Here is a 27283-nt window from a genome sequence, read left to right on the forward strand (position 1 = left end):
AGTTGAGAAGTGTGGAATGAATTGACGATAGTAGTTAATGAACCCCATAAAGCGCTGCACCGCTTTAAGTGAATGAGGCTCCTGCCAGTCCATCACAGCCTGTAGCTAGGATCCATAGCCAAACCCTGGGAAGAGATAATATAACCAAGAAAAGGCAAGGACTCCTGCTCAAACACACACTTCTCCAACTTGGCGTAGAGGGAGTTTGCCCGTAAGAGGGCGACGACTTTGCAAACATCTCTCTGATGGGAGTCAATATCTGGAGAGTAGATGAGAATATCATCCAGATAGACTACGACCGAGGTGGTGACTATATCCCGGAAAATGTCGTTCACAAAGTCTTGGAAAACGGCTGGGGCATTACAGATCCCAAAGGGCATCACCAGATATTCATAGTGCCCATCCCTGGTGTTAAAAGCCGTCTTCCATTTGTCCCCGTCACAGATGCGAATCAGGTTGTAAGCACCCCGCAGATCTAATTTTGTAAATACCCTTGCTCCCCGTAGCCTATCAAAAAGCTCAGATATCAGGGGTTATGGGTACTTGTTCTTAACGGTGATGGCGTTAAGACCCCTGTAGTCTATGCATGGACGTAAGTCTCCAGTCTTCTTCTGTACGAAGAAGAACCCAGCCCCTGATGGTGACACTGTCTTCCTAATGAATCCTCTTGCCAGATTCTCTTGGATGTACTGAGACATTGCCTCCGTCTCCGGGAGAGATAACGGATAGACTCGACCCCAGGGAGGCTCAGCACCAGGCAAAAGGTCAATAGGACAGTCACAGGGACGGTGAGGTGGAAGGGTCTCCGCAGCCCTTTTGGAGAACACGTCTGCAGAGGGCCAATAGTGCTTGGGGAGAGAGGAAAGATCTGCAGGTACCTGTGTTGTAGCAACCTGAACGCACTCCCTCTGACATCTACCCTCGCAGGATTTACTCCATCCCAAAATTCTCCCTGAGGACCACTCTATATGAGGAGAATGGTAGCGTAGCCATGGTATCCCCAACATGACCTCATCAATTCCCTCAGGAATGACTAATAGGGAGATAATCTCCTGATGTGATGGAGACACAGAAAGCGTGATAGGAATGGTTTGGTGGGTAATCTGTGAGGGTAGTGTTGACCCATTTACCACTCGAACGGTTACTGGTTTGGCGAGCATCACCAAGGGTATTGCGTGACGCTGGGCGAAAGCGGAAGACATAAAGTTACCCTCTGCCCCAGTGTCCACGCATAGCTCTACCATAAGAGTGAATGGGCCTATGGTAATTGTCCCCTTGAAGGACAACTTTGAGGCAAACGTCGCCATGTCTAGTGTACCTCCTCCAATTGCCACTAGACGCTGACGTTTCCCCTACCGCTGAGGACACTTGGAGGCAAAATGTCCTGAGTGCCGGCAAACATGACAGACCTTTATTGCATGAGCGGACTGAGACTTGGATCCCACTCGTGTCACCTCTATGGCCTCATGTGACTCGGACGCCTGGACTGGAGATTCCAAAGGTTTGGCGAAGATGGGAGCCAGCCGAAACCTCTGTCTACACTGGGCTCGCTCCAGCCTTCGCTCGTGAAAATGAAGGTCTATGCGAGTAGATACAGCTATGAGCTCCTCCAGTGTGGCGGGAATCTCCCTAGTAGCCAAAGCGTCCTTCACATGGTCAGCCAGCCCACTCCAAAATACGGGAATGAAGGTTTTATCTGGCCATTCCAACTCAGACGCTAATGTCCGGAAGTGAACAGCAAAATGGCTGACCATGGTTGAACCCTGAGTCAAAGCCAGCAGTTGGAGCGCTGTATCATGGGTGACTTGAGGTCCTAAAAAGACCCGTTTCAGAGTGTCCAGAAACCGAGGAACACTCCGCACCACATGATCGTTGTGCTCCCACAGCGACGTAGCCCACTCCAACGCTCTGTCCGACAAGAGAGAGATTATGAATCCCACCTTTGCCCGCTCAGTGGGGAAACGTGCAGCCAGGAGCTCGAGGTGTATACAACACTGGCTCACGAAACCCCTACAGGACTTACTGTCCCCTGAGTATCTCTCAGGCAAAGGGAGGTGAGATAGGGTCGGAACAGAGGTGGCAGTGGGTAAAGCTGCTGCAGCCACGCTAGCAGCCTGAACAGCTATTGCGGTAACATCCACCGCTGAGGTTGCACGCTCAAGAGACGCCAACCGGCCCTCCAGCAACTGGATGTACCCCTGCAATCGCTGTTCATCCGCCATTACTTAGCCAGATCCTGGTGCTAGTATACTGTTAGGGTTGGCGGAACGCACCGAATACATTTATTAAGTGGGATTGGTGCGTTCGCAACCCGGGATCCACCGTGCAGGAAAGAACCTGCTGCTAAATAAATGGCGGCACTATATGGCGGTATAAGCCAGCTCTGTTAGCTTCACAGAGCAGCCGAGAAGGCAAAGCTCTGTGCCCTGTTAGACTTTCACAGAGGCACAGGCCAACTACCCAAATGTGAGCAGTGAGTGATCATGCATGCACACAAAACTCCTCGCTGGAGGTGCCAGCATTCTAGGGGCTTATTTCCGCCGGGTCCCTGAACACATTCAAACACATGACCACACTGGCGCAAAGCACATAACATAAGAGGATACTAGCGCATGGCCATGCGGCCATGCGAGCCTTAAATAGCTGCAGCACGTATAGGACCTTTCAAAGAAGGACCAATGGAATTGCTGCAGTACCTGAGCATGTGACCCTAGATCTCCACTGAGAGATCTTTCCCTGGGCATGCTCAGTGTGCAAAGCAGAACTTAGTCCTAGCACCTACAGGACCTTCCGTGAGAAGGACCAATGGAAGTCGCTGCAGTACCTGAGCATGTGACCCTAGATCTCCACTGAGAGATCTTGCCCTGGGCATGCTCAGTGTGTGCAAAGTAGGACTTAGTCCCAGAAAAGCCTGCTCGCCGCATATCAGTGCAGGGTACAATAGCAGAGCCTGGAGAGGCAGTAGTAACCCTTTGCACAGAATCAGTCTTAGTGAGACGCTGGGAGCGACGTCTCTGCTGAGCAGGCTCCACTGCGGCCGATGCAGAATGGGAGACCGCAGCAGACACGGATCGAGATTCCCCCTGTGCAGCAGAGGAAACTCGACTCCTAACACTCTGGGACCTTGATTTTCAAATGAAATGCAAAATTTACTTTCATCTGAAAACAACACCTTGGACCACTGAGCAACAATCTAGCTCTTTTTCTCCTTGACCCAGGTAAGATGCTCCTGGTGTTGTCTTTTGTCATGAGTGGCTTGACACAAGGAATGCAACACTTGTAGCCCATTTACTGTATACTTCTGTGTGTGGTGGCTCTTGGAGCAATGATTCAAGCAGCAGTCCACTCCTTGTGAATCTCCCTAAAATATTTGAATGGCCTTTCCTTAACAATCCTTTCAATGCTGCGGTTATCCCGATTGCTTGTGCATCTTTTTCTACCACACTTTTTCCTTTCACTCAACTTTCCATTAATATGCATGGTTACAGCACTTGCGAACAGCCAGCTTCTTTAGCAATGACCTTTTGTGGCTTACCCTCCTTGTGGAGTGTGTCAATGACTGCCTTCTGGACATCTGTCAAGTCAGCATTCTTCACCATCATTGTGGAGCCTAGTGAAACAGACTAAGGGACCTTTTTAAACGCTTGGGAAGCCTTTGCAGGTGTTTTTTGTTAATTATTCTAATTTACTGAGATAATGACTTTTGAGTTTTCTTTGGCTGTAAGCAATAATCATCAACATTAACAGAAATAAACACTTTAAATAGATCACTCCATTTGTAATGGCTCTATTTAATAAATGAGTTTAACTTTTGTATTGAAGAACTGAAATAAATTAACTTTTTTGAGATATTCTAGTTTTGTGTGAAGTACCTGTAGAATACTTTGAGTTGATTGCAAAATATGAAGGAATGGGTGAAATATATATATATATATATATATTTTTTTTTTTTTATAGAAAAAGTGGTTGGTGCAAAAATCAGAGCTGACCCAGAAGACCCCAAGATGTTGGTTGGAAGTAATGTAACAATCACCTGCTCTGTGTCTAAAGGTAGCTCTCTTTCATTTACATGGTTGCACAATATGAAGCAGATTGATGTGAGCAGTGAGTCTTATGAAGTCCGACAAGATGGAAAGGTACTCTTTATCAGATCTCTTCAGAAGTATAACTCCGGATTGTATCAATGCAAAGTGAGCAACCACTTCTCCTCCACAGAGAGTGATAAGCTGAAGGTCTCTGTCATAGGTAAGAGTCATGATGGCCAACAAGATTTGAAAGACATTACTCACATGTCTTGTATTGTACCCCAAGAAGCGTAATGAAGCGATCACTAACATTTTTCTTACAGAACCGATAGGTAGCGCCTTCCTCAGCACTGACAAGAAAGTCCTCGACTTGACGGTTGAAGACAGTTTCACCTTTACTTGTTCTTTGGCTCAAGGCAATGGTTCCCACTTCTTTTGGCTACACAACGAACAACACTTGAAAGAAGACACATCTACATACGAGTTCAGGGAAGGGGGCAAAGTGCTTCATATAAAGTCTGCCCAAGTCCACCATGAAGGATCATACCAATGTAGGGTGGAGAAGGACATCTCTTCTAGACAAATATTGGTATCAAAAAGTAATACTCTGACCTTAAAAATGTCAAGTAAGTCTTCTACTGATGGCCTAAGGACCTAGCAGATGACAGGGGACCAATCAACTGTCTTAATCTTGGCTTATTTCATAGGTAAATGTGGCTCATACGTGAAACCATTGCTTATTATCCTTGTGTTGGCGTCTCTCGTTTTCTTCTCTATTGTTGTCTATAAGTATCAGAACAAGATAGTAAAGCCTCAATTTCTCCAAAGAAAACCACATATCACCAGAGGTAAGTGGATAAATATATTATATTAGGGGTGTGAATAAATATTACTTCACCAGGACATACCGAATAAAACCTATCCAAAAGACCACCTTTTAGAAGACACCGTCCCCATCTAGACAACATATTTGTAAGGAGGAGTAACTCCATTTTCTCCTCTTTGGGTTTCTTATCTCCCCTTATATATTGGTTCTTGCCCTTGTTGGCAAATCATCAATTGACCCTATGGGAAGCTCTCTCCTTGCTACTTATGCCTTTTTTTACTCTTGTGGCATCACTGTCTTAAATAATCCTGAATGTGTTGCAAACAATCTTGGCAAAAATTTAGGAATATCCGGTTTCAAAAAGGAGACTGGTTTATGAAAACCCCATACAAAAATGTCTGACATCACCATGGATCTAAGAACGGATTGATATTGACATAGGGGTAGTGTTATGGCACTGATCAAGGCCCAGAAATATTAATGGATTGCAAGGAACCATTAGGAGAGTATATAAATGTATATATTGACCACATATAGTGCCAGGGGAACCTGGTGAATGTGGTAGGGAGCAGTAGGCCTGTGTGTAATGCAGGAGTCTGGATGCAATGAGCAGAGATGACGAGTCGGAAACAGCCAGGGGTTGATATAATGGTATTTATAGACAACAGTAGTTTTTAAACAATAAGGCTACGTTCACATTTGCGTTTTGCGCTGCTGCATCGGCGACGCAACGCACAACGCAAACAAGAATGCATGCAAAACGCATAGTTTTGCGACGCATGCGTCCTTTTTTTGCCGGATTTTGGACGCAAAAAAATGCATCTTGCTGCGTCCTCTGCGCCCTAACGATGGCGGCAAAAAAGATGCATGCATCGCAAAACGCATGCAAACGCATGTCCATGCGCCCCCATGTTAAATATAGGGGCGCATGGCGCATGCGTCACCGCGGCTGCGCCCGACGCAGCCCGGCAGAACGCTAATGTGAACGTAGCCTTAGTGTTAGTAGATACACAATTTAACAGTATATCACAACAGGTCTCAAATAAGCAAGAAAGTCTTTCACTATTTAAAGTTAGTGGTGTGCCCAGTCTTGGGAGTCACCATGTGAGTTCTCACGTAAAGTTCTGGCCCTAGCGGGGGTCACCGGGTTTTCCTAAGCCGCAAGTCTCTTCCTGATGTAGTCTATTAAAGTTTGCTGAGACTCCCACACACCAGCCAGCCCCTTCCCAAACTGTAATCCTAGTCCCTGCCGACCCTGGTACCGTAGGTGATAGCTGAAAGTGAAGCCCCTGCTCACTCGCACTGTTCCTCATCTATCCCAGGCGTGCCTCTCCTGTCGCAGTTGCTGCATGGCTCCTCTCGGCTTGGCCATCGTCAGAAGTCTCTAAGGCTCTGGACAGAGAGGACCAGGCTTCAGCTCTTGACAGATATAGTCGGGCCTTGGAGGCTTGACCATCACAGGGTGCAGATTCCAGCTATGACCAGTGTAAGCCGTACTCAGGAAAATTTTCCGAGTGGTGACCGACACCTGGGTAGCACAGACTTCCGACTGAGGCCTGCTACGTTGGTCTCTCTTAATGGTGTCTCAGGAGCACGTCCACCCTACTCTATTCCCTGGTGCCAAATCTCATGGTTGGGTGTACAGCATGTTATATCAGGGACAGGAAAGTCCTTACTGAGAGTTACCTGATCCGTTCCAGCACACAAGGACATTTCCCCTTCAAATCTTCCAGCACACTTTGGTTCTGCTTGATTTCGCCTGGCCAGCAGATGGCAGTCTCTCCTCATTAATGGCACATCCTGCATTAATTTTACAGAGGTTTCATGGCATTTTGTCACATTCCTTACCCTTTTTGCTAACCAGTCCTCCAGGAATTCTTTTGAGTTTGAAGTTTCCCCACAGGTAGGCAGAGTTCAGTCAACAGTGGTGCAAACCCCTGAGTCTTTCTGCTGTATCTGGGACCAGACCAATTCATCCTGAGCATACCGATTTGGGAGAATACCAGCATTGGCCCGCTCAGTCCTGCGGAGCTCTTCCTGCAGAAGCGCTTCTGGGGTACTCAGGCACTGGAGTTGGTAAGTTGACACCCAGTTCATTTCCTGTCCTACTCAAGAGCGGCAATTGCAACTCCGGTGAACTCATCAGCCCTGCAAGCCATTCTTCCTCTAAGACTCCCCTTTGTGGGACCTCAGTCACTTCAGTTAGGGGCCCTGAATTGTTACGGTCCTCTGCTTCAGAAGAGCAGGGTCGCAGCATATTCCTGTGCAACACCCGAGGTGCCACAGCTTCATCTTCCTCGGGTCTATTCTCGTAGACTTTAGTTATCTGGGTGAATATTTCTCACCACTTAGTAGGGTACAGCCTCCCAATGATGATCCAGCTTGTTCCCGGATCGTTTGGCCCCCATCAACACACGGTTCCCTGGCTGAAGTTGTCCACCTGACATCGGAGTTCGACTTTAATGTCCAACTTCCCGAAACTTCTGCCCAACCAGCTTCTTTACCGTCTGAAGTCAGTGTCTGTGTTTTCGGATCCAGGCACTTGGACTACTTCCCGGACAAGAGTCTGCTGCCTCCAGCTCCAGTTCAGTGATCTCTCGGTTGCTTCGGCCAAACATCAGCATGTAAGGAGTGTAACCGGTAGTCGCATGGGCTCGATTATTGCGAACCCACATCAACTCAGACATGAATTCGGGCCACTTCATCTTCTTGTCCTCTTCCATGATCTGCAACATTTGCAATAGGGTTTGGTTGAAGCACTCACAGGCCCCTTTCCCCTGTTGATGATATGACATGGTTCCGGATTTGTTGATTCCATAGATACGGTACATTTCATCCACCACTCGGCCCTGGAAGCAGGCCTCTTGGTTATAGTGAATTTGAATCTGGCATCCATATACAGTATGCTAATGAAGTCCTGACAGATGGCTCTGGCTGATCCCTGGTGATAGTCACCACCACGAACTTGGTGAAGTGATCATTCATTACCAAGCAATACCCAAAGCCATTGTATGAAGTACCGATCATCAGATAGTCGATCATCAGGACCTCCAAAGATGCAGAGGTTTGGATAGCCTGAATATGAGGCTTCTGTTCCATGGATATGTTCAGCTCACACCGGCGACATCTTATGCAAACTCCTTCGACCCCCTGCCACAGGTGAGGCCAGTTCACCAGTCGTTACAGCCACTGAAAGGTCTTCTCTACACAGCAGTGGACACCCCTCTCATGAGGTTCTTTAGCTAGCTGCACTCTCAGCGCTTCTGGAGCCACTACTTGCCAGGTAACATCAAACTCTAGAGGGAGTTGAATCCTTCATCACTGCAGGCCATCTTTCAGGAAGGGCCTTTCCCACTGATCTGCAGGGTACTTGGGGGCGAAACAGCCCTAGATTCTTGATCAGGCCTTTGCCCCAGAGCAACCCATTTCCTCAGCCTTGCAGGCTCCAAATCGGACCATTGCAGGTATATCCACTTGTCCCTTGATCGGCCAAGAATCTGAGTGGATTTTGGCTCTTGTATAGAATCCTGAGCGGTTACTAGAGCGGTGACAAACTGAATAAAATCCGGGATCCCATCATCCTCAAGCTCGTCATCTACGTCTGTCTTCAGTCCGACTTGGGAGACTCAGCACAAGGCATCTGCATGCGTATTCTGGGACTTAGACTGGACTGATAGGAGATCTTGTACTGGTATTTAGACATCTTTGTGACCCACCACAGTTCTAGCTCTCCCAGCTTTATATTTTCTAGGTGAGCTGGGGGTTGTTATCCATCCGCAAGTGTATTTCTGGTGCCAACAAATACTTCCCATATTTATCAGTCATGGCCCATACCAGTGCCAGCAACTCCCATTTGACCAAACTGGAACTGTCCGGATTCTTCTCTGTGTCTCTCAGTGACCTACTGGCATATGCGATCTCCCTCTCTCTTCCTTCTTGTACCTGAGCCAATACTTCCCAGTCCTTATAGGCTTCCAACAGTGTACAGCACGAACGATTGTGAGAAGTCAGCGTAGGCCAAGATTGGGGCATCCATCAATATAATCTTCAATACCTGAAATGCTTCTTTTTGCCATGGGTCCATTGAATGGGTTGACGTTTATCTACCCCTGCCGTGCCCCGCAACTACTCATTGAGTTGTACCGCGATCTTGGCGAAGTCTCTTATGAACCTGTTGTAGTATCCGGCTAGCCCTCAGTTCTCTCAGGTCAGTGGGCGTGGGTCACTTCAGTACCACAGCCACCTTCCCTGCAGTGAGATAAACTCCTGCACTAGACAGGATATGTCCCAGGTATTCAATTTCCCACTTGAATAGGTGACACTTCCGGGGCTTAATTTTTAATCCGTGTCTTTGAAGCCACTCCACCACTTGCTCCAGCCAGTGAAGATGCTCTTCAAATGTGGCAAAATAGATGATTATGTTATCCAAATAGATCAAAGTGGCTTCAAAGTTCAGGTCCCCCAAGCATCTTTCTATCAACCGCTGAAAGGTTCCTGATGCATTTGTCAGTCTGAAAGGCATCCGGTTGAACTCGAGCAGGCCAAATGGGAGGACAAAAGTTGTTTTCAGGTGGACCTTCTCAGCCACCGTTACTTGCCAGTAGCCACTGGCTAAATCAAGTGAGGAAAAATATTTGGCTTTCCTAACGCTGATAGGGACTTCTCAATTCCGGGCAAGGGATAAGAGTCCTATATGATGCCCATGTTCAGCCTCCTATAGTCCATGCAGAAACACAATGGGGGCCGCCCAGGGACTCTGGCTCTCACAGATTTTCCATTGCACAGCATGTGGGCCAACAGTTCTTTCACCTCCTGGTACATTTGAGGTGGGATCTGTCGATAACACTCTCGAATGGGAGCAGTGGTTCCCGTAGGGATCTCATGCTGAATAGCCTAAGTGCACTCAAAGTCATCTTCATGTTGTGCAAACACCCCTCAATATCACTGTAATAACTGTTCAACCTGCCCAACTTTGGTAATGGGTCTCTCGGAGAAATTATCCTCAGAATTTTCTCCACCACCCTCTGAGACTCGAAACCCCACAGTATGTAGAGCCCCCGCCAGGGCCGTGGGGATACTCGGTACTGGGCCGGTTCTTAAAGGGATGTGTCACGGCAGAAGTGACCCGGTTCGTTGCCCTGGGCATCCAATAAAAGAGTCAATGTAATGAAAGGGGAATAGTTTATAGGGGAATTGTTCATGATGCCACCTGTGGTATTCTGCAAGGGATAGCCAACACTGCTTAAAGAGACTGCTGGGGCTGATGGTGATGCGGCAGATTTGGTACAGCTCTCCACAGGTAGAGCTAAGTCCCAGGGCACTTATGATGTGAAAGATAGTAGTGATGATTGTAGTGCAGAGTGGATGGTGCAGTAAATAACTCTGAGGATACAGCAGGGTGCAGTTTCCACACTTTTACTCACAGTTTGTGGTGCAGTCCATGGCATTGATTACAGATGGTTATGGAGATCCGGGCAGCCTGGAAGCAATTTGGGATCCACCTAACCAGGTGAGTTCAGAGTAGGCCTCCCTATTGTGCTGTATTTTGAGGTTCTTGCTGCCTAAAGCTGTGCTCAGTCCTCTGCTCCTTCTTGTTCTTTAGTCCTTGTCTGAATGGCAGGCAGCTTGAGCCCATTGCAGGTGTCACTCCTTCGTGGTGGCTCCATTCTCTCATTTGCTGCTGTGACTTCAGATGTTGTGATGGGCCAGGAGACAAGCAGTCCTCTGCCCTCCGGATTTAGCTGCTGGGACTTGAGTACCCGCACAACCACAGACTCCAGCGTCCAGTTCTCTAGCACTTGGCCATGAGCTGAGCTTATCTACAGATCCATTCCTTAGGTTCTGCCTTGTCTTCCTCTCTCCTCTCTGTCTGCTCTCGGACTAACTCACTAACCCCGCCTCCAGGCCAGAACTTATAGAGCAGCTCCCCTGAAACTGGATTTAGAGCTCCCCCTTCTGGTCTGGAGTCAGAAAAGTGTTGCATGCCAGTGTTACCTGCTAAGGGGATCCCTTCTTGCTTCCAGGCATGGCATCACCCCCTGTTAGGGAGACAATGCCATTGTGGCAACCGGACTCCTGGGGTGACACATATGCTCCACGACAGTGGGGTACGTTAGTTTAATGAGTGCCCCGTCTCCTCATTTCTCAATTCACACAGTCTCTTGAAATATGCCCCCTTCCACTGCAGGTCCAACACTCTCGCTTGTGTTCCACTGATGGGCTATGTATGCAGTGTGGTGAAGTCTGTAAGGAGCGACTTTCCGGCTCTGACTTCCTCTCACGTGAGGTTGGGGGATCAGCCTGAGGGATGGCATCAGGGGTTCCCGCACCTCGAATGTCCCGAATCTTTTCACGCATCTCCTGTACCAAGTCAAGCTCAGTACGCGTTAACTCAGGCGTGACCGCGGCGGTGAGAACAGGGGTCTTTCTCTCCAAGACTCTAGCTCCGGCCCCAACCTCAGGAAAGCCAAGACCAGGATTCAGGCGTAAGCGTTCCTTTAAGATCTGCTTCAGAGAGGCATCCTTCAGTCGAGCAATGAGTTGGTCCCGTAGCACTTGATCCAAGCGCCTCAGTCATCGGTCTTGGGTCTTCTTGGTGATATGGGCCGTCACTTCCTGCAAAGCATTAACATGCATTAACATACTAAGCTATGATCTCACTTTCCCCTTGGACCTGCTGGAACAACTGCATTCGGAGGTATTCTAGGTCTGTGGTGTCACCATGCATATCCTCCAAGATTTTTAGCAAATTTTCCACAGTGTCACAATCACTAGGTGAGCGGTACATAACCGTCTGCCAGGCCTCCCCAGCAAGGGTCAGGAGGGCTAATTTGGCCTGAACAGAAGAGGTCAGGGGAGGGGATACATACATAGTATGCTTTTCAGCCTTTCTACCCAAGTCCCACAGTGACACGCTGCTCCCCGTGAACTTGAGAAGGTTGCTGAGCATTTCCCCCAAGGTTATATTTCCCTTGCTGTGCTCTTTCACAGACTGGTCCGCCATCTCTGTGTCTAAATGTAGCATCCTGCAGACTATGCCAAATGCAGGAGCCTGGATGCAACGAGAAGAGATCATGAGGCGGAAACAGCCAGGGATTGATATAATGGGATTTATATACAACAGTAACAATTGGTGTTAGTAGATATGTAATTTAACAGTAAAGGGAATCACAACAGGTTTCGAATAAGCAAGAAAGTCTTTCACTACTTAATGTAAGTGGTGCGCTCAGTCTTGGGAGTCACCACAGAAGTTCTCACTCGAAGCTCTGGCCCTAGCAGAGGTCATCAGGTTTTCCAATAGGCCGCAAGTCTCTTCCTGACGTAGTCTATTAAAGCCTGTTGAGACTCCCTGGTGCCAACTCTTCTAATGGTGGGGTGCAGGACTTTTAAATCAGTGAAGTTCTTATTGAGGGTCACCTGATCCGGTCCAGCACAAAATGTAATTCCCCCTGCAAATCTTCCAGCAGACTTTGGTTCCGTTTGATTTCAGCTGGCCAGCAGATGGCAGTTTCTCTTCATTAATGGCACATCCTACACTAATTTTCCAGAGGTCTCATGGCTTTTTGTTACATGTGTCTACGTGGCAAATCATTGGGCTGATGGTGAGGGGTAGATAGAGAGACTAGGTGACCTGGAACTAACCACCAGGACTTTCATCTTAACCACAGAGTGAGTGGACTGATGGGACAATGAGGAGAAGTTCAAAAATGTAGGTCTCCTCCTGAGTAAAAATTTACATCTTCTGATCTAGCTTTGCCACCATGTTATAGTGTGCAGGTGGGTATCTTTGGGTAGAGAAGTTTATTCATAGTAACATTTTATCCTATTATTGATCTCCAGTGTCTGTGGAAAAGGTTGAAGATAAGGTTCTTCTCATGGAAAATATGGAAAACATTGAGAGGTCAGTACTTATTGCTTTAGCATTAAAATGGCTCATTGTTTCTCTTCTGAAGCTACTTTTGTCCAAATTAATAATTAACCCCTTCCCGACATGCACTGTACTAGTACTGCTCTGCGAGAGGTGCGTTCCCGCAAGTACTAGTATGGTGGCATAATTGCGTGGCCTCACGCTGAGCGCCGCGGCGATCGCATGTGGATGTCAGCTGTATGTGACAGCTGACACCTCACAGCAACGTCCACGATTGGTGCTAGCACCGATTGCAGGCATTTAACCCCTCAGATGCCGCTGTCAGTAGTGACAGTGACTTAGAGAAGCCCCAACCCTGTGCGCTTCCATCAGGACAACGCGATGAGATCACGTTGTCCTGACTGTCTCCATGGAGACCCCCGGCTCCAAGATGGCTGCGGGGTCCTTCTGGGTCCTGCAGGGAAGGTGGCTTGTGAGCTCCTGCTGAGAGTAGATGCTGGCATTCCTCCTTCCCTGCCTGTCAGATCACTGATCTGATAATCTTCAGTGCAGTGTCAGATCAGCAATCTGATATAATATCGTGATGTCCCATACTGGTACAATGTAAAAAAATAAAAATAAAATTTTTACAAAGTGTAAAAATTTTTTTTTTTTTAAATCCCTAAATAAAGACAAAAATAAATATTTTTCCAATAAATACTTTTATTTATGTAAGTAAAAAACAATAAAAGCACTCATATTTTGTATCACCATGTCTGTAATGACCCGCTCTCTAAAATTATCCCACTAGTTAGCCCCCGCAGTGAACACCGTAAAAAAAAATGAGGCAAAAAACAATGCTTTATCACCATACCGCCAAACAAAAAGTGCAATAAAACGCGATCAAAAAGACGGATGTAAATAAAAATGGCACTGCCAAAAATGTCACCTTGTCCCGCAAAAAATAAGCTGCCATACAGCTCCATCAGCAGAAAAATAAAAAGTTATAGTGCTCAGAATAAAGCGATGCAAAAATAATTATTTTTTCTATAAAATAGTTTTTATTGTGTAAAAGCGCCAAAACAGAAAAAAAATATATAAATGAGGTATCACTGTAATCGTACTGTCCCGAACAATAAAGCGGTCTTACCAATTTTACCACACGCGGAACGGTATAAAAAAAAAAAAAAAAAGCACTTCCTGAATTGCTGGTGTTTGTTCATTCTGTCTTCTCCCAAAAATCAGAATAGAAAGTGATCAAAAAATGTCATGTGTCCAAAAATGGTACCAATAGAAACACCAGCTCGTCCCGCAAAAAGCAAGCCATCATATGACTCTGTCGGCCAAAATATGAAAAAAATTATACCTCTTCAAATATAGTCATGTAAAAACTAGTTTTTGCAATAAAAAGTGTCTTTTAGTGTGTGACAGCTGCCAAACATAAAAACCTTATATAAATCTGGTATCGCTGTAATTGCACCAATCCGAAGAATAAAGTCATCTAATCACATATACCGCATGAGGAACTGAGTAAAAAATAAATAAAACCAATTCCTCACATGCTGTTGATTTTTTTAATTCTGCCTCCCGAAGATCGCAGTAAGGCTTGGCGCACATTTATCTTGCGCTTTGTGCTGAGCACCTGCATCGAGGTTTCCGTGTAAATCTCTGAAATAAGTGATTCAGACAGAACCCCTGCCGGAAAATTCCCTATAATGAGGCAGATGGAGGCACTGTGTACGCCATAGGACCTGTGATCCGGCGGTGTCTGTCTTTTTAGGATTACATAAAAGTGCCGTCGGCCACAGTTTTGTGCACTTCTTAAAAGTTTTCTGCTGAGCAGAGGCCAGACAAAGTTATATGCCTCATTATAGTGAATGGATCCCTTGGGGGTTTCATCTGTCACCTCACTTGGAGATTTAGGCAGGCATCACACTAGAGAGAAATACAGACGAGTGCTATGCGAGAAAAAATTGCATAGCACCCAGACCAATGTTAATCTATGGGTCAGCTCTCATCATCCGTTTTTCTCGAGAGAAATAGCAGCATGCTGTAATGTAAAATCACACTGACATTGACACACATATATATATACACTACCGTTCAAAAGCTTAGGGTCACCCAGACAATTTTGTGTTTTCCATGAAAACTCATACTTTTATTAATCAAATGATTTGCCCAATGAATTGAAAATCTAGTCCAGACATTGACAAGGTTCGAAAAAAAAGATTTTTATTTGAAATAATAATTTTCTCCTTCAAACTTTGCTTTAGTCAAAGACTGCTCCCTTTGCAGCAAATACAGCATTGCAGACCTTTGGCATTCTAGCAGTTAATCTGCGGAGGTAATCTGGAGAAATTTCACCCCATGCTTCCAGAAGCTCCTCCCACAAGTTGGTTTGGCTTGATGGGCACTTTTTGCGCACCATAAGGTCAAGCTGCTCCCACAACAGTTCAATGGGGTTGAGATCTGGTGACTGCGCTGGCCACTCCATTACAGATAGAATACCAGCTGCCTGCTTCTTCCCTAAATAGTTCTTGCATAATTTGGAGGTGTGCTTTGGGTCATTGTCCTGTTGTAGGATGAAATTGGCTCCAAGCGCTGTCCACAGGGTATGGCATGGCGTTGCAAAATGGAGTGATAGCCTTCCTTATTCAATATCCCTTTTACCTTGTACAAATCTCCCACTTTACCATCACCAAAGCAACCCAGACCATCACATTACCTCCACCATGCTTGACAGATGGCGTCAGGCACTCTTCCAGCATCTTTTCAGTTGTTCTGCGTCTCACAAAATGTTCTTCTATGTGATCCAAACACCTCAAACTTGGATTCGTCTGTCCATAACACTTTTTTCCAATCTTCCTCTGTCCAATGTCTGTATTCGTTTGCACATATTAATCTTTTCCTTTTATTATCCAGTCTCAGATATGGCTTTTTCTTTGCCACTCTGCCCTGAAGGCCAGCATCCCAAAGCCGCCTCTTCACTGTAGACGTTGACACTGGCATTTTGCGTGTACTATTTAATGAAGCTGCCAGTTGAGGACCTGTGAGGTGTCGATTTCTCAAACTACAGACTCTAATGTACTTGTCTTGTTGCTCAGTTGTGCAGCGGGGCCTCCTACTTCTCTTTCTACTCTGGTTAGAGCCTGTTTGTGCTCTTCTCTGAAAGGAGTAGTACACACCGTTGTAGGAAATCTTCAGTTTCTTGGCAATTTCTAGCATGGAATAGCCTTCATTTGTAAGAACAAGAATAGACTGTCAAGTTTCACATGAAAGTTCTTTTTTTCTGGCCATTCTGAGAGTTTAATGGAACCAACAAATGTAATGCTCCAGATTCTTAACTAGATCAAAAGAAGGTCAGGTTTATAGGTTCTCTAATCAGCCAAACTGTTTTCAGCTGTGCTAACATACTTACACACGGGTTTTCAAGAGTATTCTAACCATCCATTAGCCTTCTTACACAGTTAGCAAACACAAAGTACCATAAGAACACTGGAGTGATGGTTGTTGGAAATGGGCATCAATACACCCATGAAGATATTGCACTACAAACCAGATGCTTGCAGATAGAATAGTCATTTACCACATTAACAATGTACAGAGTGTATTTCTGAATCATTTAATGTCAGCTTCATTGGAAAAAACTGTTCTTTTCTTTCAAAAATAATGTCATTTTTAAGTGGCCCTAAACCTTTGAACGGTAGTGTATATATATATACAGTGGGGCAAAAAAGTATTTAGTCAGTCAACAATAGTGCAAGTTCCACCACTTAAAAAGATGAGAGGCGTCTGTAATTTACATCATAGGTAGACCTCAACTATGGGAGACAAACTGAGAAAAAAAAATCCAGAAAATCACATTGTCTGTTTTTTTAACATTTTATTTGCATATTATGGTGGAAAATAAGTATTTGGTCAGAAACAAAATTTCATCTCAATACTTTGTAATATATCCTTTGTTGGCAATGACAGAGGTCAAACGTTTTCTGTAAGTCTTCACAAGGTTGCCACACACTGTTGTTGGTATGTTGGCCCATTTCTCCATGCAGATCTCCTCTAGAGCAGTGATGTTTTTGGCTTTTCGCTTGGCAACACGGACTTTCAACTCCCTCCAAAGGTTTTCTATAGGGTTGAGATCTGGAGACTGACTAGGCCACTCCAGGACCTTGAAATGCTTCTTACGAAGCCACTCCTTCGTTGCCCTGGCGGTGTGCTTTGGATCATTGTCATGTTGAAAGACCCAGCCACGTTTCATCTTCAATGCCCTTGCTGATGGAAGGATGTTTGCACTCAAAATCTCACGATACATGGCCCCATTCATTCTTTCATGTACCCGGATCAGTCGTCCTGGCCCCTTTGCAGAGAAACAGCCCCAAAGCATGATGTTTCCACCACCATGCTTTACAGTAGGTATGGTGTTTGATAGATGCAACTCAGTATTCTTTTTCCTCCAAACACGACAAGTTGTGTTTCTACCAAACAGTTCCAGTTTGGTTTCATCAGACCATAGGACATTCTCCCAAAACTCCTCTGGATCATCCAAATGCTCTCTAGCAAACTTCAGACGGGCCCGGACATGTACTGGCTTAAGCAGTGGGACACGTCTGGCACTGCAGGATCTGAGTCCATGGTGGAGTAGTGTGTTACTTATGGTAGGCCTTGTTACATTGGTCCCAGCTCTCTGCTGTTCATTCACTAGGTCCCCCCGCGTGGTTCTGGGATTTTTGCTCACCGTTCTTGTGATCATTCTGACCCCACAGGGTGGGATTTTGCGTGGAGCCCCAGATCGAGGGAGATTATCAGTGGTCTTGTATGTCTTCCATTTTCTAATTATTGCTCCCACTGTTGATTTCTTCACTCCAAGCTGGTTGGCTATTGCAGATTCAGTCTTCCCAGCCTGGTGCAGGGCTACAATTTTGTTTCTGGTGTCCTTTGACAGCTCTTTGGTCTTCACCATAGTGGAGTTTGGAGTCAGACTGTTTGAGGGTGTGCACAGGTGTCTTTTTATACTGATAACAAGTTTAAACAGGTGCCATTACTACAGGTAATGAGTGGAGGAAAGAGGAGACTCTTAAAGAAGAAGTTACAGGTCTGTGAGAGCCAGAAATCTTGATTGTTTGTTTCTGACCAAATACTTATTTTCCACCATAATATGCAAATAAAATGTTAAAAAAACAGACAATGTGATTTTCTGGATTTTTTTTTCTCAGTTTGTCTCCCATAGTTGAGGTATACCTATGATGTAAATTACAGACGCCTCTCATCTTTTTAAGTGGTGGAACTTGCACAATTGCTGATTGACTAAATACTTTTTTGCCCCACTGTATATATATATATATATATATATATATATATATATATATATATATATTTCATAGAGAGTTAGGTAGCAGAATAGCCGATAATTCAATTGTCGGTTTCTGTAATATCATTGCAGAAGCCAACAGGATATGACACATGGTTTACATACAGTAAACCACTGCATATCAGTTAGATTTATATGTGTACCTGACTAATAATGTTAGTATTTTGTGTGTGTTAAATTTTGGCGATGTAGGTGTTAAATTAACAAATTTATTCAGGGGAAAAAATTGCCAGTGACTGAGGGCAGGTATTAATGTCCTAGAAAGGGACCAAGGGACCATTGTTGGCTATTGTTATAGCCATGCTCCCATGGCTAAAACCATCTGCCCCCAGCCACCCCAGAATAGGCGCATCTTACAGATTCTAGGGCTTAGCCTCTCTCATCTGACTGCCTTTTAGAGGCGGTTAATGTCACCTTGCTATTTTAAGGTGACATTAAGCCCGGTTAATAATGGAGAGGTGTCAATAAGACACCTATCCATTATTAATCCAATAGTATGAAAGGGTTAAAAAATACACACAAATTAAGAATAAAGTATTTTAATAAAATAATTAAACACACAGGTTTTCCATCTTTATTACACTTCCAATACAAGTGAAGCCCTCGTTCTGCTGTAAAAAGCGGCCGGGCTGTGTAATAAATGAAGAGCTGCCTGAGCAGCCTCCCCGCCTGACCGGACATGAACTCTGTAGCGTGGGAAAGTTTGTGAACTTTTTCCAACACTGCCGAGTTCACCTCAGGTCAGTCTGTGAGTCTGTGCATGTCACACGGATGCTTAGATGTGACAAAATCGCATCCTTGTGTAAGAGGGTGAACTGTAGTCCCACTGAGAGGGCACTAGGACCCTGTGGTTTTTGCCTGTTGCAGCAGAGGACAGACCTCCCAGAGACAATGTGTGCTGCGGGGTGGGGTCTAGTGTCTCGAGTGTAAAGTGAAAGTAGGAAGTGAGAGCTGAGAGAGAAAAGGCGGGAAGAAAAGGAGAAGCTGCTGTGAGATCTTAAAAAGAGACTGTGTGGATTTACTGCAAGTGTTTTTGGAGGAAAAGAAGCTTTTGAGAGACTTTTTGTTGCTAACGTTCCCCTGGAGAAGAGCTAACCTTTTGTTTAACTCTGTGAGAGACTTGTGTTGCTAACGTTTCCTGGAGAGGAGCTAACCCTTTATCTAAGAAAAGACGGAGACTTTGCTAAGAACCCAGTACGAATTTGGAAGTCTGTGGATTCCCTGTGCATTGAGTGGAGGAACAAGTCTGGACAGACTGCTGATACAGAGACGGACGGATTGTCGTGGAACCATTCAGACTACATCGTGAGACCACTAACTAAGTCCCCGGCGTTTGGGCTCGGCATCGGCCGACAAGACAAGAGGAGCTTGCTGTAACTTATTGGCGCTGAAGATATGAACTGGCTACAGCCTCTGCGGATTCCTGCCTGAGAGGAAATCCATCTCAGGATACGGTACCATAGTTATAGATACCCGGGTATCTCTGCTCAGAGTGTTAAATTGTTACTTTAGAGGTGTATCTTATATTAGAGTTGTGTAAGTTATACTCAATGTGCCATTCCAGGGGCTCCCTTAATAACACTACATTCAATTTACACTTGTTCCTGTTTTTAGTTGCCTGTTAGGTAAATTTCTTACTAGTCTGTTGTAGTACACAGTTCTCAGGAGACCTTGAGTGGCACAGTGATTTCAGCTGCTGCTGAATTAGTGTATCTTTGGGGTACATCTGCCTTAATATTCTCCATATTACCTTGATTAATTTGCCTTTGAGTAAATACCGTTGGAGATTTCTGCCTTGGTCTTGGTTTGTGACTCACTGGATCTTATTCGGACCTCTGGTCATTACATTTTTGGCGTAGTCGGCAGGATCCAGTGTTTGTCATGGACGAGGGCGAGGGTGGAAATGACCCCGCTGTATCCGCATCCTCCTCGGGGGTTGGGGTTCCCCTGGCAGCCGCTGCGTCTCCGGGAGGGTATGTGCCTGTAGGAGCTTTACTTCAGCACATGCCGAAATACGATGGGCGCAATATGGCGTTGCAAGATTGGGCTGAGAGAATCCGGAGTATTCTGCGCATGTGTAATTTGACCCCCGCGTTACGCGCTGAGCTGGCATTAAATGCACTGGAGGGTGATATTAGGCGTATGGTGATGGTGCGCCCAGAATCAGAGAGGGATACATTAGAAAAGATTTTGGAACTGTTAGAGGGGAGTTTGGGGGGCCGAGCGCGTGTGGCCCAGCTTCGGTCCCTATTCTTTAATCGTCCCCAGAGAGAGTGTGAGTCCCTGATGCAGTACTCTAATATTTTACAAGAGATGTTGAATGAGATGCAGCGACTAGACCCGGGGGCCATGGGGGCGTTCCGGGAGGTAGACCGCTTGCTCCGGGACCAATTCATCACCGGTTTAGCCCATAGACTTCTCCGGGACAAGCTGTTGGAAATGGCCCGGGTTGCACCAGAGTTATCTTTCTGGCAGATTTACCGAGCTGCAGTGGAAAGGGAAGAGAAATCAGCCTATGTTCCCGAGGGGTCAGTGAACAGTGCCCAGCTGGAGGAAGGTGTGTCATCAGGGTCGGGGGGAGAGGGGCTTGTAAGCGTGGTACAAGCTTTGCGTGCTGAGGTGAAGGAGTTGAAGCTGAAATTGTCTCAACTGACAGTTGATCCCGCCTCTACCACCTCACGGGAACCTCCTGCCCCACCCCCTGGAACGGTGACCCCGCAAATGGCCAGGTCGTCCTATCAGAATGAGTCAAGCCCTCGCCCACGAGGAACAATCACCTGCTGGAAGTGTGGCCGCCAGGGACACATCTCGCGTTACTGCCGGGCGCTTACAGCCCCAGAAACCCCGTCGCCGGCTTTAAACTTCCGGCCGCTGCCATGAGAGGGCAAGCAGCAGCGGCCCCACCCACACAAAGCCCTCGACGGAATGAACAAGATTTGTTTGCATGTAGTCCAGTGATAGAAGCAGAGTTTGAAGGGCGGAAGATGAGGTGCTTGGTTGACACGGGATCCGAATGTACTATAATGCCTCTAGAAGTATATGAGAGATACTTCAGTCGACTAGTGATTCCAGAGGATGGCCGAGTGATACGACTGACCGCCGCAAATAATGGTCAATTGTCAGTCAAAGGGATCGTGTGGATGCAACTAAAAATGTTTGGTCAAGAGCTGGGGCAGAAAGGGGTAGTACTGGTGGATCACCCCCCTAGAAGAGGGATGGAAGTGACGCTCGGAATGAACGTGCTGCGAGATTTGAATCACCAGATGTATGCCAGTGAAGGACCCCGATACTGGGCCCGTGCGACAAGACACCGACCCACACAGAGAATTCTACACCGTCTAGTGCTGAGTTGCGACTTGCTGAAAAGTGCGGTCCCAGGTGGCCGGGTGGGCCGGGTCCGAGTGACTTCGAGGGCCCCGATCCTGCTGGGACCCAGACAAGAGGAACTCTTAATGCTGCCTGTGGGAGCTGCACAGAGATTGAATGGGCTTGAAGTGCTACTTGAGCCCGCCCGAGAGGGTTCCTCATTTGCCAAGGTACATGTGGCCCGGTCTTTGGCGATTGTGAAGAATGGACGAGTGCCGGTCCGATGCATCAATGTTTTAGATGAAGCTGTTGCAATTCCCGCTGGGACCATACTGGCTGAACTGTTTGTGCCGGCAGAGAAGGTGCCGGAAAATGCAGGGTTCGAATTGCGACCAGACCAACAGTCATCCTGGACATTCGCGGTCGAGGTAGGCCGGACTGAACCTCCTACGGAGGAATGGAATGTTCATGTGATCATGGAGCAGATGGGAGTGGATCGGGAGAAGCTGACCCCCGTGCAGTTGGAGCAGTTGGAGAGAGTTTTGTGGGAACATCAAGAGACATTTTCCCGACATGGAGAGGACTTCGGGTGTACCCAGACGATTAAGCATGAGATTCCAACGGGGGATACTCCACCCATTAGAGAAAGATATCGTCAAATTCCTCCGGCACTCTATCAAGAGGTGAAGAGCATGGTGGCCAGTATGCTGGACAACCAAGTGATCCGAGAAAGCCGGAGTCCCTGGGCGGCCCCTGTAGTCTTGGTCCGCAAGAAGGATGGGACACTCCGATTTTGTGTGGACTATCGGAAATTGAATGCCCACACCGTACGGGACGCATATCCTTTACCCCGTATTGAAGAATCCCTGTCGGCCCTGGGTCGGGCCAAGTATTTCTCAACGTTGGATTTGGCAAGCGGGTACTGGCAGGTCCCAATGGCTGAAAAAGATCGGGCCAAGACGGCATTTGTCTTGCCAATGGGGCTCTTTGAGTTCAACCGGATGCCCTTTGGCCTCGCTACCGCCCCAGGAACCTTCCAACGCCTGATGGAACATTGCTTGGGCGATCTAAATTTTGAATCAGTCCTGATATATCTAGACGACATTGTGGTGTTCGGAACCTCATTTGAAGATCATCTGGAGAAGCTGCGTCAAGTTCTCCGGCGGCTCAAGAGCTACGGCCTGAAAATAAAGCCAAAAAAATGTCAACTGTTACGAAACCAGATTGAATATTTGGGGCATCTGGTGACCCCGGACGGGGTACTACCTTTAGCCAGTAAGATTAAGGCGGTACAAGAGTGGCCACCTCCTTGTGACCTGCGAGAAGTGCGGGCCTTCCTGGGCCTAGCAGGATACTATCGGCGGTTTGTGCCTAAATTCTCACAAGTGGTGAGTCCCTTGAATGAACTTTTGAGAGGGACAGCGCTGGGTCCTCGAAATCGCCCCATTCCATGGGGGCCCCTACAGAAAAAGGCATTTGATGGAGTGAAAACCGCCCTAACGAGTGCCCCATTGCTGGCCTACGCCTGGTTTGACACCCCTTTTTTGTTGTATACCGATGGTAGTCTTCATGGGTTGGGGGCAGTACTAGCACAGGTGCAGGACGGCCGAGAACGAGTGATTTCTTATGGCAGCAGATCTTTAAGAGACTCCGAGCGAAATCCGGCTAACTACAGCTCATTCCGGCTGGAATTGCTGGCCCTGGTGTGGGCAATGACAGAACGCTTCGCCGAGTATCTAACAGGGGCTGAGGTGCTAGTCATGACAGATAACAACCCGCTAGCTCACTTAGAGAATGCAAAACTGGGGGCGTTGGAGCAGCGGTGGGTCGCCAGACTGGCCAAGTTCAATTACCGCATTAAATTTCGCTCTGGTCGAGAGAACGGCAATGCAGATGCATTGTCAAGGGTGCCCCTTGGGTCATCCGGGGAAGATGTTGACGAACAACTTGAGGATACTGAAACTCCAGCTTTGGGGCAGATACCTATCTTCCAAAGTGTGGTACACTCAAGTGGGGTGGCCACCGGGATGCCCTGTGTCCTGGGTAAAACACCCTCAGATTGGACAAGAGTCCAGGATGAGTGTCCGGACATTGCACTTGTGCGCCGTTGGGTACAAAACAAGGCCTGGCCCAGTGCAGAGGACAAGGCTCAGTTGTCCATGGAAGGAATGAAACTCCTTCGACAATGGGATAAATTGTGTGTGGAGCAAGGTCTTTTGTATCGTAAGGTGTACCTGCCATCGGAGCTGCAGCATCGGTACCAACTGATAATTCCTGTGGGGATGGGGCCAGTGGTCGCTCGTGAGGCGCATGAGAAGGGGGCCCATTTTGGAAGTGAAAAGACACTTCAGTGGTTGCAGCGAGTCCTCTACTGCCCTGAGTTGGGAGGGATGGTGGCCGACGCGTGTCGGCAGTGCCGAATTTGTGGGCTCAACAAAAGCCCTGAGCAGCGGGCTCCCACACAGTCTATTAAGACTTCAGCTCCACTGGAGCTACTCATGATTGACTACGTGTTGATAGGGTACTCTACGTCAGGGTACTCCTATTGCCTGGTGATGACAGATCACTTTACCAAGTATGCTGTAGCGGTGCCGACAAGAGATCAGACGGCCAAGTCGGCGGCTGAGGCAGTGTGCCGACATTTCTTCCAAGTGTTCGGGTGTCCGCAGAGAATACATTCAGATCAAGGGGCCTGCTTTCAGGGGACGCTGATGAAAGAGTTGCACCAGCTCTATGGTATCGAGCAGTCGAGAACAACGCCTTACCACCCTCAGGGTAACGGGGCGTGTGAGCGTTTTAATCGGACCCTGTTGCAAATGTTGAGGTCCTTGGAGAGTCAGCAACAGACATGCTGGCCTGAGTATCTCCCCGAATTGATGTGGGCTTACAATAACAGGGTGCACAGTACTACTGGTTACTCACCACACATGTTGATGTTTGGTAGACCTGACCGAGTCATTGAGGATTTGAACATGCCAGATCCCTCCTCCGCCCCCCTTCGGACTGCATCCGAGTGGGTACGAGAGCATCGGCGGCGGTTGAGGGTGGTGCATCAGGTGGTGGGCGACCGCCTTTGACAGGTGGTCCATAAGGACACGCGACCTGTACAAACAGAGCTGTTCTCTCCGGGGGACAGAGTGTTGGTGAGGACAAAACGACGGTCAGGAAAGCTGAGTGACCGATGGGAGGCGATACCGTATCTGATAAAAAAACAGGTGAACCCTGAGATTCCAGTGTACGAGGTCGAACCGGTGGGGACAGTGGGGCCAACCCGTAATTTGCATCATAACATGTTACAACGGTGCTGGTTTGAAGATTCGGCGCCTACCCCCCTAGAGCCAGAGGCCATGTTCCAAGGGGCGGAAGCTCTGAATGATCTTGAGTTTGATGGTGTGCTTACTCCTGCGCCTGCTTATTTGCCCCCTGTGACCGATCTGGCCTCGGGTGATGAGAATGTTGGGGATATGGAGGATGTTGTTGAGGAGAGTGCATCAGGTCAACTGCTTGGTCCTGACGCTGTATCACAGGACATCGAGCCGCAGGAGGAGACAACTCCACTTACGCCCACTAACACGACCACGGAAGAGACTCTAGCTCCCTCTAAGGTCGCACCTGTTGATGTAGGACTCAGGAGAACTACACGATCTACGGCAGGAATACCGCCTCAGCGATATGCTCAAGATGAATTTGAGTGGGAAGGTATGTCGAGGACGCCAACCTCTAGTGGGGTGGCATGTAAGAGGGTGAACTGTAGTCCCACTGAGAGGGCACTAGGACCCTGTGGTTTTTGCCTGTTGCAGCAGAGGACAGACCTCCCAGAGACAATGTGTGCTGCGGGGTGGGGTCTAGTGTCTCGAGTGTAAAGTGAAAGTAGGAAGTGAGAGCTGAGAGAGAAAAGGCGGGAAGAAAAGGAGAAGCTGCTGTGAGATCTTAAAAAGAGACTGTGTGGATTTACTGCAAGTGTTTTTGGAGGAAAAGAAGCTTTTGAGAGACTTTTTGTTGCTAACGTTCCCCTGGAGAAGAGCTAACCTTTTGTTTAACTCTGTGAGAGACTTGTGTTGCTAACGTTTCCTGGAGAGGAGCTAACCCTTTATCTAAGAAAAGACGGAGACTTTGCTAAGAACCCAGTACGAATTTGGAAGTCTGTGGATTCCCTGTGCATTGAGTGGAGGAACAAGTCTGGACAGACTGCTGATACAGAGACGGACGGATTGTCGTGGAACCATTCCTAGGAGCTACAGAAGCAGAGACTACATCGTGAGACCACTAACTAAGTCCCCGGCGTTTGGGCTCGGCATCGGCCGACAAGACAAGAGGAGCTTGCTGTAACTTATTGGCGCTGAAGATATGAACTGGCTACAGCCTCTGCGGATTCCTGCCTGAGAGGAAATCCATCTCAGGATACGGTACCATAGTTATAGATACCCGGGTATCTCTGCTCAGAGTGTTAAATTGTTACTTTAGAGGTGTATCTTATATTAGAGTTGTGTAAGTTATACTCAATGTGCCATTCCAGGGGCTCCCTTAATAACACTACATTCAATTTACACTTGTTCCTGTTTTTAGTTGCCTGTTAGGTAAATTTCTTACTAGTCTGTTGTAGTACACAGTTCTCAGGAGACCTTGAGTGGCACAGTGATTTCAGCTGCTGCTGAATTAGTGTATCTTTGGGGTACATCTGCCTTAATATTCTCCATATTACCTTGATTAATTTGCCTTTGAGTAAATACCGTTGGAGATTTCTGCCTTGGTCTTGGTTTGTGACTCACTGGATCTTATTCGGACCTCTGGTCATTACATTTTCATTGCACACGGATGACATATGAATCACTGAACATGTCTGCAATTTTCGGCAGTTAACTACAGACCGATTTTTTTTAAACGGTATGTGTGACTCTGGCCTTAGATGGAAATCCAAAAGTAAGTGCTCAGCGTAGAGCGCCAGATAAATGTGATCCAAAACATTATATAAAATGTTCCCAATTAAAGCTTCAACTCAATCCACAAAAAAAGCAAATCTCCACTCAGATCTGTCATCTGTTAATGGAAAAATAGAAGTGCCAGCCCGTGGTGTATTTCATTTGCACTGCTGATAGTACTCAAGGCAGAGGTAAAATCCCAAAAGTTTAATATCTGCCTTGAGTGTTATCAGCAGAGCAAGTGAAATACACCACCGGCTGGCACTTCTATTTTTCTGGTCTTTCTCTGATCGGTATCTTGCAGCTGCTGTATATATACCTGTTTCATGTTGCTAGCTTGCAACAGTAACACCCCAGGTAACCGGTTGTTACAGTGATATTGCCTTCCTTTCAGGGAGGGAGGCAAGGGGGAATTCTCTTTACCAGGTAAGGCACCCACACACAACACATTCCAAATCCAGGCCAGAAGGGGGAGCTCAGGACCTGGATTCAGGGGAGCTTCCCTCAGATATATGTATCCTGGCCTGGAGAAGGAGTTAGTTCAGTTGGTGAGAGACAGTGGACAGAGATGGAAGTCTGGAATTGAGTGCACACAGGGAGCCGTGCGGCCAGGATCTTAGCTGCAGCTCCAGAAAAGACAGAGAACCCAAGGGGTTGAATGTGGTGGAGCTACAGAGGAAAGGAGCTGAGGAGAGATAAAGGGCTCAGAGGGGAACTGCAACCGGGCACCCTCAGAACCAGAGCGCAGTAACGGGGCACCAGGAGCCTGAGGTCGTGTCGCTCTCCAGGACGCACAACAGAACCGGAGGGCTAAGAACTTTAAGTGATCGGCCCACACCACACCTGAGATGCAGCAGCACCTGAAGAGCCTGGGTCATGATAGAGACCCTGTAAAACAGCTCAAGCTGCCCGTCATGCAGGTACCTGTTCCAGGACAGGGGAAAAGAGGACTTTGCCAGTAAGCTTCAGACAGCAGGGACCTCATACAACAGC

General features: G+C 47.2%; 1 protein-coding gene across 1 annotated transcript in view; it reads left to right on the forward strand.

Annotated features, from left to right (window-relative positions):
* The window catches only part of LOC138639795 (Fc receptor-like protein 5), a 122975-nt gene that overhangs the window by 87538 nt on the left and 8154 nt on the right, over positions 1 to 27283 (forward strand). The window contains exons 14-17 of the mRNA XM_069728783.1: positions 3958 to 4245; positions 4349 to 4651; positions 4733 to 4873; positions 12691 to 12751. Coding sequence (XP_069584884.1) covers positions 3958 to 4245; positions 4349 to 4651; positions 4733 to 4873; positions 12691 to 12751 — 793 coding nt within the window. The remainder of the gene's footprint in view (positions 1 to 3957; positions 4246 to 4348; positions 4652 to 4732; positions 4874 to 12690; positions 12752 to 27283) is intronic.

Source organism: Ranitomeya imitator, chromosome 1, assembly GCF_032444005.1.
Source record: "Ranitomeya imitator isolate aRanImi1 chromosome 1, aRanImi1.pri, whole genome shotgun sequence".
Classification (NCBI taxonomy): Eukaryota; Metazoa; Chordata; class Amphibia; order Anura; family Dendrobatidae; genus Ranitomeya; species Ranitomeya imitator.